The sequence below is a fragment of the Betta splendens genome, chromosome 17 (assembly GCF_900634795.4).
Source record: "Betta splendens chromosome 17, fBetSpl5.4, whole genome shotgun sequence".
Taxonomy (NCBI): Eukaryota; Metazoa; Chordata; class Actinopteri; order Anabantiformes; family Osphronemidae; genus Betta; species Betta splendens.
In genome coordinates this window covers 15197619-15212699 of record NC_040897.2, presented here as the reverse complement: position 1 = coordinate 15212699, position 15081 = coordinate 15197619, and the positions used below count along the sequence as shown (strand labels likewise).

The 15081-nt window shown below is 54.2% G+C and overlaps 2 protein-coding genes across 7 annotated transcripts in view; both read right to left on the bottom strand.

Moving 5' to 3' along the window:
• Positions 1–34: 34 nt before the first annotated feature.
• LOC114844771 (HERV-H LTR-associating protein 1) lies at positions 35–6185 on the bottom strand. 6 transcript variants are annotated; one of them, XM_055503765.1, is made up of 15 exons: positions 5583–6185; positions 5208–5365; positions 5052–5108; positions 4860–4940; positions 4635–4718; positions 4331–4414; positions 4180–4263; positions 4051–4107; positions 3893–3973; positions 3688–3720; positions 3522–3611; positions 2841–3440; positions 1547–1700; positions 1341–1423; positions 35–327 (listed from the first exon to the last, which is right to left on the bottom strand). In XM_055503765.1, exons 2-15 carry the CDS (start codon positions 5281–5283, stop codon positions 284–286), a joined length of 1608 nt encoding a protein of 535 aa, XP_055359740.1. In that variant the 5' UTR covers positions 5284–5365; positions 5583–6185; the 3' UTR covers positions 35–283. The 6 variants fall into 6 exon arrangements, with proteins under 6 accessions (XP_055359740.1, XP_055359741.1, XP_055359738.1 ...); XM_055503766.1 differs by having other exon boundaries at positions 3688–3717; XM_055503763.1 differs by having other exon boundaries at positions 3893–3969; positions 4180–4414; positions 5208–5373.
• A 148-nt stretch (positions 6186–6333) lies between these two features.
• kcnq3 (potassium voltage-gated channel, KQT-like subfamily, member 3) overlaps positions 6334–15081 on the bottom strand; it is a 35413-nt gene continuing 26665 nt past the window's right edge. The window contains exons 5-16 of the mRNA XM_029131282.3: positions 14754–14926; positions 14330–14500; positions 14146–14256; positions 13983–14078; positions 13790–13884; positions 13676–13702; positions 11576–11775; positions 11054–11159; positions 10751–10882; positions 10587–10682; positions 10424–10511; positions 6334–10329 (exon numbers count right to left, since the gene is read on the bottom strand). Coding sequence (XP_028987115.1) covers positions 9664–10329; positions 10424–10511; positions 10587–10682; positions 10751–10882; positions 11054–11159; positions 11576–11775; positions 13676–13702; positions 13790–13884; positions 13983–14078; positions 14146–14256; positions 14330–14500; positions 14754–14926 — 1961 coding nt within the window. The 3' untranslated portion in view covers positions 6334–9663. The remainder of the gene's footprint in view (positions 10330–10423; positions 10512–10586; positions 10683–10750; positions 10883–11053; positions 11160–11575; positions 11776–13675; positions 13703–13789; positions 13885–13982; positions 14079–14145; positions 14257–14329; positions 14501–14753; positions 14927–15081) is intronic.

The window sequence follows — 15081 nt, the reverse complement described above, 5'->3', positions numbered from 1 at the left end:
ATCAATAAAAAGGACTGAGGAAAATCTCACTGAATGAAGCATCAGAAGCAGAAACTGCAGCCAGAATTTTATTCAACTGATGACAGAAAAAGCTAAAATAGTTCCTTCGTACAAAGACAAGCGTCTCCTCGGCTTTAAATAAGTCTCATAAATAGTGCTGGTTCGTGCGGCCGGCTCGGCCCTAGAAGCTAATTCAAACTGTGCGTAGGATAAAACATGAGCGCGACAGATGGAACCAACGCATCCTGGAGTCGCGGGCTGAACAGCTCTTTGTCGGCGGCCGTCACAGTTTGCTGCACATCTTTGTCAGGCATCTCTGCTTCAGATCTGTGAACGGAGACGGGGGTGTGAGCGCCGGCCCTCCAGCACCAACTCCACCTCAGGGTTCTGATTTCAAACCCATCCTCATTCTACAAAAGCACTGTTTACACCACCTGTAACTAATTCCTACCAAACACATGAAGTCAGTTATCGTTTCACGTCAGTCTTTATTTCAGGCCTGTGTTTTTCCTGTTTTGCACATTTCAAAGTTCATATCTTGAGGTGTAGGTTTGTTGCTAGGCAACTGTTCCTTTGGCTCTAATGAACTGCATTAGGTGCGTTGGTTACATTTTATGGAAGAAATTTAGTGCTAAAGGTTAAATAAAACCTCAGATATTAATAATGTATTTAACATCATGAGTCTGACTCAACCCTTGGACTTTTACACACAAATTAATCATCAACCTTCTTATTAACTTTCAGCAGCAGAGTGTCGTGTTTTGACGCAGATCTGGATCCATGTAATAAAACATTCATGAGATCAAGCGCTTCTATTAGTCTGCAGCTTTTTGCACGTGACCTCTCGCGTTACTCGTTGCCGTTTCATATCAGTTTCAAATAAAAGGCGTCTAAATTTACGCACCGAGGTCCAATTAGACGCGGACGCGACACCGTGCGCGTGCGGCGGCGAGATTAGCGCAGCGTGCGGTGCGCGCGCCTCGCTCCGTCTCGAGCCCATTAGCGCTGAGGAGTCCTGACTCCCGACAACATGGCCGACACGTCCCCGTCACTTCACGTCGTGTTCGCTCTAATTATTCTCAGAACTCCGCGGTCGACAGCTTCTACAGACGCCACGTGCGTCCCAGTCACCGTATGAGAGCAGCAGGTTGGCACGAGGCCAGAAACACCTGCGCTCCGCGGAGCGTCTGACGTCATTAGGGAACTAACATTCACTTTTAGGAGATTCCCTCAATAAAACAGTGGTTTTACAGGATTGAACTCCCTGAATCGCCGCTTTATCAGTACGTTAACGACCTGATGCCGATCTGAACGCAGCCGCATCAGTAAAGTTTACTCACTTCTGGAGAAGGAGATCCTCCGGACGCGCCGGCAAAGCTCAGACGTGTGTCGCTCGTACCACAGGTGACTGTCGTCACAGTATCTGGAAGCGAAGAGGGGAAAGATCAACGTCAGGACGAGCAGCGCGTCCAAACAACGCACGGACCTTTAACTGAGCACGAGCTCGGGCTCTGACCCGCTCAGGCTCCGCCTCCCGCGCTCTCACCTCTTCATGCGCGCCTTGTGGGCCGACGGCCGGCACAGGCACTGGGAGAAGAACCTGCACAGCTCCAGGACGCAGGGCTGCAGCTTGTGGGCGGCGACGGTGGTGGAGACGGGGGAGACGCCGCCAACGCGCTCCGGCCGGCGCCACGGACAACCTCTCAAGAGACAGAGCCAGAGGTCAGAGGTCAGAGCGTGAGGTCAGAGGTCATGCTGTAAGGAAGGGACTGGCTGAGCTGCTCCACGGGACAAAACTACATGAGGGAGGTTCCAGGTAATGAAGGCGATGGGTCACATTCAACCCATCAGCCTGCGGCGCTAACAGCTAACGAGCTAATTAGTGGACTGGTGCTGAGCGTGAAGCTGCCACTGGGACCAGTGTCTCAGGACGGCGGCCAGTTTGACGCGTGGGGGACGTTGACAGCTGTCCACAGCTTCCAGTGAGGGTCTGCAGAGGGAGACCCGCCCCCCGCGGTGCAGACCCGCCCCCCGCGGTGCAGACCCGGTGACACACGCTGATTCTGATCAGAGCTAAAACGTTGTGGTCCAGAGCTCCTCGGCTTTAACCTCAGGAGACAGTGATCGCTGCTGACACCGGTACGATGCGTCCGGTCTCACAGCAGGAAGCATCGGGGTGAACACCAGTCAGGCGTGGGCAGTTCAGTCGTTTCTCCTCGTAGCACACGCTGACGGAGGTTTCATGCAGCTCTCGTCTCTCATTATTCTACCTGCAGCCACAGCGTGACATCGTGATGTGCACCGTGGATCAGTGTCGTCGTCTGTGGCATGTAGCAAACACCAGACGTGCACAGACCCTCCTCTGTTCATATTATCACACACTAATGAGTCAGTGACAAACTGCACAGGATGCTTCGGCCGTTTGTTGCTAGGCAGAACTCAGTGGGGGAGAACCGGCTGAGTCCACAGTGGGTTGTTACTGCCATCTACTGGTTTCACTGGGACATGAGGGCGTGGGTTTGTCTTACTGGTGACCTTCCCATTGTTTCACATGACAATTCAGTCAACTCTGTTTTGGTTTAATACATTTTTGTCATGTTACCAGTTTTATTTTGTGGACCCATAGAAAAGAGTCCGGGACACAACCTTTTGCCTTTTCTAACATCACAAATTTATACATATTTATACTTTTTTAAATAACCCAGGGATACTTTTTATGTGGTCCTTAAGTGTTTGTCATCCACATGTGGAAGCACATGTGGATGAGCTCATCCAGCCCAGGCCTCAGCATCAGCATCCACTGTAACACGCGTTAAACCCAGTAAACAGGGAGCGCTCACCTGGCTTCTCCGTTTCCTCTGGCCTGCTGGGTATCGTGGTTCTCCCGCTCTCAGCGTGTGTGGTGGGTTGTGAGTCGGTGGCGGTCTGGGTCGGACCAACTACTGGGGAGAGTGCTGCAGGTGTGGGGGGCGCCGTGGGCAGCGGGCCCACAGCGCTGACTGGCAGGGTGGAGGGCGGCGGGGCTGCTGCCGGGCTCGGCTGCAGGGCTGCAGTCACTCTGGGTGAGGTCCAACGTGGTGTGGTCTCGGCTGCAGGCGGAGGCGTGGCCAGTGGAGGTGTGGTCCGTGGGGGCGTGGCCAGTGGAGGTGTGGTCTGTGAGGGCGTGGCCCGCTGAGGCGTGGCCAGTGGAGGTGTGGTCCGTGGGGGTGTGGCCAATGGAGGTGTGGTCTGTGGGGGCGTGGCCCGCTGAGGCGTGGCCAGTGGAGGTGTGGTCTGTGGGGGCGTGGCCCGCTGAGGCGTGGCCAGTGGAGGTGTGGTCCGTGGGGGCGTGGCCCGCTGAGGCGTGGCCAGTGGAGGTGTGGTCCGTGGGGGCGTGGCCAGTGCCCGTGCAGGGGTTACCAATGCCGTCGGAGCGTTTTCATGCTCAACCGTCAACGATTCTGAACCAAATACACACACACACACACTAAGAAACAATAAGACTCTCCCCATTCCTTTAATCCATTAATCGTGGCGCTCACCATCTGCAGTGGACTGGACTCTGCTCGTCAGCAGAGAGCTCGTCCCAGATGGAGAGATGTGACTCAGATTCGTGGGCAGTTGGTGCCATTCTGACGGTTTAAAATAGAGACGAGTTAAAAGGCTCCTCGCGCCTCAGAGGAGCTGCATGTGTGCTGACAGACTCACCGACAGGGAGCCTGAAGGAGGAGATGTTAGCTGCTTGGGAAGGAAGAGGAAGCGTTGATGGTGATGATCATGAATGTGTTGGACAGTCACACATCCAGTCCTGCTGGGTTTTTGTTTTTTGACCTTGTTCCAACCTGTGATTCCACCTAAAGCGTGGAGCTTCTCGCCCTGAACCAGGATCCGTGTCGGTGCATTTTACACAAACCTCTGTGAGGCCCCTCGATGATGGTCTGATTGAAGAGCGGCGGGGCGGCGTTGAAGTCCCACAGCTCCAGAACCTCTCTGCCTGGACAAACACAGGGAGGGAGACATGAAGACGCCAGTGGGCTCCGCTGGGTTCCAGCACCTCGACAGCAGACGTACCCGTCTTCCCGGCCATCACACAGATGTAGATGCAGTCGGAGCTGTTCCTCTGGCTCACTGAGAACACACGGGGAAGAGCGTCAGGCTCCGAGCGGCCGGAGACGTGCGCGGCCGCCTGTGTCCACCTACCGGATACGATGGAGGACGACTTGAAGAGCTCGTGCAGGTGACTGGTGGAGTTTCCCATCACATCCAGCAGAATGGCTGTGAAGTCTGAGCAACAACACGTCGAACGATGAAGACACTTTACAGCTAAGGCCGAACGTTATGATGATCCCACCTGTTAAATCGTTGGTGTCATTGGTGACACAGTAGCAGAATCTTCTTCTGAACATGTTGCTTTCTACATTTTTGATGCTGGAAACTGAAATGAAAAGTTGAACTGACTGAGACATCTGTTAATGACAATAGCAAACATACACGCTGTGGTCACGTGTCACAGTTACAGAGAACTGTGCTGCAGTGACACGCCTTCACCACAAGGTGGCGGCATTAACGAAGGCATCTTAATTATAGAACTTAAAATAGAAAATCTTAATTATACACAGAGGAGCGTCGGTGAAGGAGTGGAAGCGCTTACTTACTGTTGTAGACCAACAGGGTGAGCTTATGTAGCGCCAGAGAGCTGTATGACGTCACACTGAGCAGGGAGAAGAGCTGCCGCGAGCCTGAAACACAGGATCAGGACACGAAAAAGTTAAATCAAAGGAACTCATGGGTCCTGTCTGACCTCTACTGCGTCAAAGGACGTTATAGGAGGACGTGGCCGATTTACAGCTGAGCTCCCGCTGAATGAAATAAGGACGTACCTGACTGGCTGGAATTTATCAAGGCGTTGACCAGCGGAGTGAGGTCGATGGCGGATGGGTCGATGTGCTCGACAGGCATCTCTGGGAAATGAGCAGAAGGACGAGTAAAGCGTCTTCTGCCTAATCTCCATTATGGAATTTGAAGCATCAGCAAAATGAGTCAGAGTCAGTCTCACAGAGACCTGAAAGTACCTGTGGAATCCAGGATCCGTCTTTTGTGCCGGGTTTCCTGCCACTTGTGCTTTAATGCTGGAGGAAAAACAACGCGAATCAGCCTAAAGCACCTGTGATGCTGAGCGGGTGATTCTGTCCAGTCACGCTCCAGAACCAGGTCCGGTCGGGACGTACCTTGGCTGAAGATGAGGAGCAGAATGAGCGCAGCGCAGGGGACGAAGCGCTGCGCAGCTCTGTGTGAACCTGCCATGGACCTGGAGCTCTGCAGCCGCGGACGCGGACGCGGACGGACCCTGGATCAGTCACCGCGTCAGCGGGTTCCACCACCTGTGCTGTGAATCTGTTCACAGTCAGTCCACGACACGCAGCGTGGGGAGACCGGTGGCGGCGCTCCCTCCCGCTGCAAAACTCACTCACAATTCACTTGCAGCTCATGATTTATAACTAAATTAAAGGCTACACATCACTTTTTGCCGAGTCAACAAAAGAAAATGGCATAATCATAAATGAGAAGTGACGCGTCCTCCACCGAACGAACCGCTCGCTCACCTGATCCTCAGACGACGCAGCGGCGAAGCTCTCACCTCCAGCGGAGCCGCGCGGATCCCGTTCCCTCCGAGCCGCAGAACCCGCAGCCGCCGCTCTGGCAGGTCGTCGAGCTGCGCGCGCACAAAACCCACAACCGTGGCGTGAACGCGGCTGCAGACGGTTCCTCGCCCGCTGCAAAAGATACGGCCTCGTCCTCCTGTGGTCACGGCCGTTTATTGGGACCCGGCGCCTGTTTGACGGACGACGCGCTTCACACAAGGAAACGTTTTTAAATAAAACGGTGCCTAATGTGGCACAAACTGGATCTGGATCAGCACCGATCCGAACCCAGACCCATCCACCGCCACTGAGACCGTGCTGTATTTGCATGGTCTTCTTTTTATTTATTTCTAGGGGGCGTGACTCCGGTCCGAGCTGATTTGGTTGAAACCAGTGTGTCTCGGCACAACTCTTGTCATTTTGACACTAACATTTTTTACAGTGTAGGTAAACGGCCGTAAACCGACGCTGGGGCGTCACGTGCGCCGCGTGGAAGTCGCTCTTTAACGCAGGCGACCGGTCGATAGTCGTTTTTAGGCGCACAGCGGGGATGAGCCGAGTCAGCAGATTTTCAACTATTTAAACCAAGAAGCTAAACACCAGTAAAAGTAGAGTTAGATCGAGTATTGGATGGATTTGACCACAGGTGTATCTAATAAAGTGGAACACCTGATTGCAATTATCGTGGCCATGTTCATACAATGTCCAGTCATCAGTTTAAATTCAGTACTTTATTAATAACTGGTGCAATTCAAAAGACAAAAGAATAAAAAAATCAAGTAAGAATACATTTGCATATTGTATCATCAAAAAAAAATATTTAAAGTGACCTAATAAAGAATAAAAATGGAAAGTTTCTCTTTTCAATCTGGAATGAGAAAAGAAAGGATGCACAGCTCTGAAGGCCACTAGTGTAAAGTTGTTCAAACCTCCTTAAAGGAAACGTAGGAACTAAAGCGACAACTCATTGTGAACGAAAGAAGCCGCACAAATGGAACCTCGGTTCCCAAAGCGCTGCACTGACACGACGCCGTCCTGTGACGGAGCGTCGCTGGCGCTGCTCTGTGTCCGAGCGATTCTAGGTCTGGAGCAGCAGCTCATTTACACGTCACTCGTCTTTTGGCACGTTTCCGTTCTTCGTTCCAGATGACGGCTCTGGGTTCAGGAACAGGTCAAGACTTCAACCTGCAGAACGCAGGCGTCACCTGGTGTGAAGAACACCTGATGACGTCATCAAGGGCCGAGAGGAGGCGGAGTTTAGAAGCGAACGCTGCTCACGAGGAGCCGGTGTTCGTGTAAATGCAGCCTTTGACACCGAAGTCCACCCTCAGTGACGGCAAAAGCAAATAAGCTCAATAGAAATGTACAGTATCCGCTGTAAAAGGCCAAGGCACAAATAATCTGTAGCAATCAAAACGTCTATTAAAATGGTGGTTATGCAGAATGCGAGTCAGTGCAGCTCAGTGAGTACAACCACACAAGCACTGGTGCCCTCTGGACTCCATAAAGTGCCGATTCATTCAGAACTGACTTCACACACAGAGTCAACGGGTCACAGGTGACACACGGAGGGAGACGAGGTGGAGACGCTTCACAGGAGGGTTCAAGTTAAGGAAGGGTACAAGTTAAAGGAGGGGTCCGGTTCAAGGGGGGTTTAAGTTAAAAGGAGGGGTCGGGTTCAAGGGGGGTTTAAGTTAAAGGAGGGGTCGGGTTCAAGTTAAAGGAGGGGTTCAGGTTCAAGGAGGGTTCTGGTTCAAGGAGGGGTCGGGTTCAAGGGGGTTCAAGTTAAAGGAGGGGTCGGGTTCAAGTTAAAGGAGGGTTCTGGTTCAAGGAGGGGTCGGGTTCAAGGGGATCAAGTTAAAGGAGGGGTCGGGTTCAAGGAGGGTTCAAGTTATACGTAGGACGATTCGGGTTAAAGGAGGATTCGGGTTCAAGGGGTTCAAGTTAAAGGAGGGGTTCAGGTTCAAGGAGGGTTCTGGTTCAAGGAGGGGTCGGGTTCAAGGGGATCAAGTTAAAGGAGGGTTCGGGTTCAAGGGGTTCAAGTTAAAGGAGGGTTCGGGTTCATGGAGGAAGGATGGAGATGGCGCACGTGGCCGCGTGTGGCTGGTTTTAGCGCTTGGCCCATTCATACAGCGCCGACCTCGACTGTGAAAGGCTTCAGACGTCCACCTGTGGTTCCTAAGAGTCACCTCAAAGCTCAGCAACCGCAGGTTCGACCAGAACAGAGGCTCAAGCTGCTGATGGGCCGGACCCAGGTCCACAGAGAGGAGCGACTCGGCTGCTAAAAGACAGAGCATTGACCAAACTCTACAACCTTTACATGTGTGACATCATGTGGAGTCCGAATTCAGCCAAAGGGCCAAAAGCATTTAAAAGCAGAATAATAATAAAAAAGCACAACTTTACGGGCTTCTTGAAAAACAGGAAACTGTGTCTGTGACATGAGGTGGAGCTGAAACGCTGAACGGCAGCGACGCCTGGTCCTGATGTGAAACTCATCTGAATGAACGTGAGCGAGTGGAGCAGTAGATAGTAGTGAGCTATAGGACTCGTATGGGTTCTACCCCACCAGGACCGGTCAGACGAGGCCGTTCCTGAGGCTCAGCGGTGCTGGACGGTGATTATGAATGAGAGCTCCCTGAGGCTGAGCCTGGTCCGGACCCTAAACGTGTGCCGCTTCCTAGGACCAGAGCAGCGAGGCTGTGACCCGAGGCCAGTGGTTCTGATCAGCAGTGGCGGTTGTGACCGGCCCGGCGCCTCCGTCTGTGTTGTTGCTTTCAAGTGTGCGGATTTGTGTTGGAACTGGACATTCAAGTCGTTTGACAACATATTAGTTAGGCTTCACTTCCTGTCGGCTCCTGTTACAGTCCAACACCGGCTCATTAACTCTCACTTGTTGGGAAATGCTTCTTTGTTGTGTGACGGGTGATTCAGGGATTTTCTATTCAAATGGGACAAAATACACACAAGACGTGTGGACGTTAACAGTGACAGATTTCCAACATGGGGGATTTAAACTAAGAGCTCAGGTCGTCAGTCACATCCAACAGGTCCACAGGTCGCGGCTCGTCTTTCTACTCTTTCAGATATTATCTTGGTTTTATTGCAGCTAAAGTGCAACCAGCTGCTGATGAGCTTTATAAACCGCACACAGTGGCTCCTAAAATGTGCGAATCCTCCGTTCCAGTTGTTTTGGGTGAAACAGACATTTAGACAGATTGAATGTCTGGCGCCTTTAGATTTGGCACATGTGGCGCTGATACAAGAGAAGTGTTGAAATGCGTCTACTGTGACAGTGTAAACCTGTGTGGACCAGGGAGGATCCTGTTGAATTTAGCCTTTAATGAACTACGGGTGAGCAGGTGGTCGACATCCCTGAATTCACGTCAATTAGAGTGTTCTCCAGTGGAACGTTTGGACGCGTGCGGCGGCGAAGTGCTGGAAAACCAGGATCGGACTTTGTGACAGAGCTGAGCAGCACCAACGGCAACACGGGGTTCCACAAGAACACACAGAACACAGACACGGAGACTTTGGGTTCTCATCGCCTTCCTCTGAAACCTCGAAAACGGTGCATCGTCATGCAAACCATGCAAAAAGCAATGAAAATGTATCCTTATAAAAAATAAGTGTTAGAAAATGGCATAGCAGGTACATGTTCCTCGCCTCCGGTTCCTGACTTCCTGAACTTTGCAGTGTCTACACTAAAAGTCGCATGCGTCACATGCAGTGCGTTGGCTTTGCAGCGATAAAGCTTTCGGGTGAATATAGGACGTATAGTAATGGTCTTTTTTCTTAAGTCGCTGTACAGAGTTTTACTTTACAAACGGCCTGGTTTCCCTTTTTTCCACGATGTCTACTCGATTCCTGGCCTCTCCGACGGCGAGATCCGCTGCGGCCTCTAAAAGCTCGAGGGCCTGTGTTGTGGCTTTGCAGCATCAAGGCGGATCAGAGCCGTTTCAGCGTCGACCCAAAACCCTTTGGGATCAGAGGCGTGGGCTGGAGAAGTCCTAACCGAGTTCCAGGTGCACGCGTGGCCCCTTCAGGGCGGCGTGTTCCACACCGCGTCGCCGAACCCCTCCCCCGTGGAGGACAGCGGCAGCGGCCCCCCGCTGGGCGTGAACGGGTCCGTGTCCGTGTCCGTCTCCCCCTCGGCCAGGTAGCTGGGCCTGGGTCTGCTCCAGCTGCCGGCCCCCACGGACAGGCCCAACTCCTCCTCGCCCTCGCGCTCCCCGGATATGCTAAAGCCGCTGGGCGAGCGCTCCAGCTCCTCGTGGTTCACCGACAGCATGGAGAGGGGCGAGTCGGGCCCGGGGCCCCGCCCCCCCGTGGTCCTACCCCCCATCGACTCCGACAGGTCCTGCAGGGAGCTGATGGGCAGCACGGTGGGGCGCTCGATGTAGGTGGGGACAGCTGCGGGCGGGTGGCGACTGTGGGCTCGGTCTGCGTCTTCCAGCGCCTCCCCGGCCCCGCCCCCAGCCCCGCCCCCGCCGTAGAACGGGTCCGCCTTGCTGATGGGCACCTGGTACGACATGTGTGGGAAAGCCTCGGCGTAGTTCAGGAACACCCGTCGGATCTCGCCGTTCCCGGTGGCGTCGCAGGTCTCCAGCGTCATCCGGGCTCCACCCGAGGAGTCCACCTGCAGGTGCTCAGTGTGCTGGATGTGCATGTCCACCAGGAAGTCCAGCTTCTTCTCCATGTCCTCCACCTGCCCAACACACAGCAGGAGCTTCGTCTGATTCCCGTCTTTTGCTTAGATTCTAGGTTTAGAATCTAGAGAATGTTGCACGTTTGAGCCTTACCTGCCTCTCCACCCGGACAAATCTACCCATCATGCTTTGGTCTTCGGTATCTGGCATGGAGGCAGCTTTGGCTAGAAAGGACTCGTGTCTGCAACACAGGAATTACCAGACCACAGTTACAACAGGACCAGGACACGGCAGCGGCGCGAGGCGCGTGCGTCACCTGGGCGACTGGTTGGGTGGGTAGGCAAAGGGCGTCTTCTGAGTCTTCTTGTGTTTGGGGGTGAGGGGGGGTCCGGGGGCCAGAATCATGTCGATCCTGAAAGGAGGAAGAGGATGAGCCTGATGAAGAGGAGGTCCGCTGTCAGCGCTCCTCCTTCTGCTCACCTTGTCTGGAGGTATTTGATTCGACAGAGCATGTCCAGGTGTCCTGCAGAGTACTGCTCGATCACGTCTTTGACGTCGTAAGGCCTCAGCGTTTCCTTAAAACGCTTCTTGTTCAGGAGGAACTGCATGATCCTGTAGGACGGAGCAGTCAGACTGTTAACGAGCGTTCGTGTGTGGGACTGTAGCACTGGCACAGGGTTAATCACTGATCTCAGGTCATGGAATTCTGCATTATGTGCTCCTTCACTAGAACCACATGTTGTGATCAATGCATATAGAACTGCTGCAGGTTTTAAACCGGACCTGACGGCTCTGATGACCAGCTTCAGCGTGGGGATCATCTCCTCCAGGAGGATCTCTGGGGGGAAGCCCCGCTCCTCCAAGGCCGGGTCTGCCAGAGCTCCAGCATCTGATGGGAGCATCAAACAGGAGAAGGCTGATGAAGCAACGAGCGGACGGCGCTAACGCTGGCGCTGAGGCTAACGCTAACGCTGGCGCTGAGGCTGGCGCTGATGCTAATGCTGGCGCTAACGCTAACGCTGGGGCTGGTGCTGATGCTAACGCTGGCGCTAACGCTAACGCTGGGGCTGGCGCTGATGCTAACGCTGGCGCTAACGCTAACGCTGGGGCTGGCGCTGATGCTAACGCTGGCGCTAACGCTAACGCTGGGGCTGGCGCTGATGCTAACGCTGGGGCTGGCGCTGATGCTAACGCTAACGCTGGGGCTGGCGCTGATGCTAACGCTAACGCTGGGGCTGGCGCTGATGCTAACGCTAACGCTGGGGCTGGCGCTGATGCTAACGTTAACGCTGAGAGGAACGGCACCTTCGGAGCTCTGGCGCAGCGTGTTGGCCTTCATGCGGAAAGCCGTGCGGAAGCGCTCCCGGTTGCTGAAGCCGGCGGGTTTGGCCTCCTTGGACGGACTGTCCTCCACGCACTCAGCGGTGCCCATCAGCTTCCTGCCGGTGCCGACGGACAGCCGCGCGTTGGGCAGACGGACGCGCTCCAGCAAACTCAACTTTTGGCTGAAAAAGCAAACAAAAGGATTATTGGACTGTTTTCGAGTTTGATGAACTGGAAGTAAAACACAGGTGAAAACATATGCTAGAGACAGAGAACGTCTAGATTCATGTAGAGTCAAGGCCCAACCTCACGACCTCTGACCTCTGCTAACAGCAGCTATGACACATGACCCATCCTGAACACATCCTGTGGTTCTGCTCACACATGAACAAGACCCTCTTTACGAGGATGAGCCACTATGAGAACCCAGCCAGCACTGTTCCAGCTATATCTTATCAGCATCTTCAAAGGGAACACAGGCCTTTATGACGACACTCCTCAGTGCAACAAGGACGCCTCAAAGCGCTGCGCGGATCGGCCTCCTGCGCCCGCTGGCCAACGATACCGGCAGCACAAAGCCGGCAGCTCCCTGGTGAGACGCGAAACCGGAGCCGCCAGCGCCCCCGAAACGTGGAGCGCTCTCAGCCACTGGCTCCCACAGCGGACACACAATATGAGCCTCTATGCGGCCTCGGGCAGAATAGGCACAGCAGATTACAGCGCTGAGAGGCTGCAGAATGGCAGCTGTAAAGGAGGAGGAATCTCTTTCTGAGCGTTCCTCCTCGGACTGAAAGGCGCAAAATTAGACGCGATTATCCCGCGGATCTGTGTAAATGAGGCGACGCGACAAGAAAGAGGCAACGCTCCTCATCTGGCACCGCGCGGCGTTTCCCAGGTTACCTGGACTCGCACGGACCCGCAGAACCCGGACCTCGACGGGACGTTTACATGAAACAGACGCTGCTATAAAACTAGGCTCAAAACAGGAAGACGACACTGGACACACACACACACACACACACACACACACACACACACACACACACACACACACACACACACACACACACACACACACACACACACACACACACACACACACACACACACACACACACACACACACACACACACACACACACACACACACACACACACACACACACAGGCTTATCGGCCTCTCGGCCAGTGCCGCTGTAGCTTCTGGCCGCTGTCCATCATTCGCTCAGCGGAACTAGATAATGTCACGCTGCTAATTTCCCAGCTTCTGGTCCCACACTGCTTAAAACGTCCTCTCTCTCTCTCTCTTTTTTTCTCACAGGTTTCTTCTTTTGCAGTCAGAATGTGTGAGCAGCTACTGTAAGCGACCTGAACCCCCTCCTCTGGGTCGGCGCTGCTCCGTAGCTTTTAGGAAGCGTAACCCGATCGGACCGGTATCTGGAGCAGGATCGGGTCCGGTGCCGCCAGGAGGCGTCGGAGCAGAACGGCCAGCTGTAATGAGCCTGTGGAGCTGGGCCCGCTGACCCGAACCGCGGCCGGCGCTGAGACTTCACAGATCAATACGAGGCTGGAAGCTGGCGAACTGACGCGATGCCAACAAGCAAACGCCCGTTCCCTGATTGAAATATCCAAGTTAACGTCCCGGTTGATGTGACTGACAGACCAACCACAGTTTCCAACTTCCTGAAAGTTAAAGTCAAAGTAGATGTGAAGTCAGTGGCCATCAGATTTAACTTTCCCATCGCTACATAAATCAGTCCCTGCACGACGTCGTTATCATCGCTCCACATGATGGGGAATAAAAGAAAAATCATCAAAGTCAAAGGCCCCATCTCAGCTCTAATTACTCCATCTCAAATGTCTTTCATAATTGAAGCGTGACTAATGAACCTGCTAATAGGTTTCTATAAAAATATTTCAGCCTCGTGTCAGTGGAGAAGCTGATGTGGAAGCAGAGCGGGAGTCAGGTTCAAGTCTCCGTTGACTTATTTACCGCAGGCATTAGCACAGATTTATTTGACTGTTGACGGGATGGAGTTAAAGGAGCAGTTCAACCACCGGCGTCTCCCGGTGCGGACCTACCTCGCTATGGCCTCCAAGTGGTCCTTCCTGTGAGGGAACAGAGCAAAGGACCAAGTCAGACGAAGCTCCGCTCACTGATAAACATGACAACTCAGCAGCATTTGAGCCACTGACCTGAAACAGGGGAGAGAGATGATGGTTTCATAAAACCTCCACGTGGCGATCAGGTCGTCTCTGACCGGGTTAGTGGAGTAATAGCGCCAGGCGGACTTGAAATGTGAAGACAAGCTCCCATCACTGTCACACACTCAACGCGCGAAGCAGGGCATCGGTCGCGCGGGGCGGCTGCGATGGCGCCGCCACTCACCTGGATCAGGCCGGCGGCCGGGTGTCGGCGCTTCTCAAAGTGCTTCTGTCTGTGCTGCTCCTGGACCTTCAGAGCCAAGCCGGAGCCCAGAATCCCCTGCGGCACAGAGACAGTGAACGCTGCGCTCGGACGCGTCTGACAGACGAGGGCGACGCCCACTCACCGCGGGCAGCGCGAAGAAGGACACGCCGATGAGCGCGAAGGTGCCGGCCAACAGCCTCCCGGCCCAGGTTTTGGGGGTTTTGTCGCCGTAGCCGATGGTGGTGAGCGTGATCTGCAGAGCAAACAGCTGATTGAGCGTATGAGGTCGCAGGTGACGCCGTGGCTGCCGGGCTCTGAGCACGTACCAGCCCCCACCACAGAGCGTCGGCGTAGGTGTCGAAGTCCTGCTTGGGCTGCGCCATGGGGTTCTCGTCGCTGGACGGGTCCACGGACACGTCGTCCTTCTCCACCAGGTAAACCAGGAAGGAGGCCAGGATGAGCGACAGGAAGCCGATGTACCAGGCTGTGATCAGCTCCTGCAGGAACACGAGGGCCGTGTGGGCCCAGGTAAGAAACACCGCTCACCGCTCAACACACACTTCCTAAAAGGATTAGCATGTGGATCAATACAGCACTGATAGGAATCCATTCATGCTCTGGCAGAGCCACTTCCCAACAGATGAGATGCTTCCATGTAAAAGCTCTCAAACGCTGCCAATCTTCATCGTTCTCGCTCTCCTCCCTCCCAGATGTTCTGCAGCAGCGGTGCCGGGCCGGAGCGGGTCCTACCTTACTGTGTGCGTAGATGGCGGAGCCCAGCAGCTTCCAGGTCCCTCCCCTTCGGTCCATGCGCAGCATCCGCAGGATCTGCAGGAAGCGCAGGCTGCGCAGGGACGTGGCCAACACGTTGCCCTGGTTCCGCACGGCCACCACCGGCACCGAGGCAATCAGCACGAAGATGTCTGAGGCAGAGGGACCGAGAAAAGCCTTCACTCGACTCCTGCATCAAACCTGTAATGAGTCTGACCCGACATGGTTCTGAAGTCGTCTGTGAGAGATGATGCATGAGTTTTAAAGAGCCGTGAAATGAGCCTTTAACGGGTGGATGGAACCGTCT

Bases quoted from the DNA above. Each gene is read 5' to 3' on its own strand.
- LOC114844771 (XM_055503763.1), bottom strand. From the start codon at position 5,283: ATGGCAGGTTCACACAGAGCTGCGCAGCGCTTCGTCCCCTGCGCTGCG. The intron at 5,109-5,207 runs GTACGTCCCGAC...TTTTTCCTCCAG, and splicing joins GCTCCTCATCTTCAGCCAAG to CATTAAAGCACAAGTGGCAG. The intron at 1,701-2,840 runs GTGAGCGCTCCC...GTCTCTTGAGAG, and splicing joins AGAGGAAACGGAGAAGCCAG to GTTGTCCGTGGCGCCGGCCG.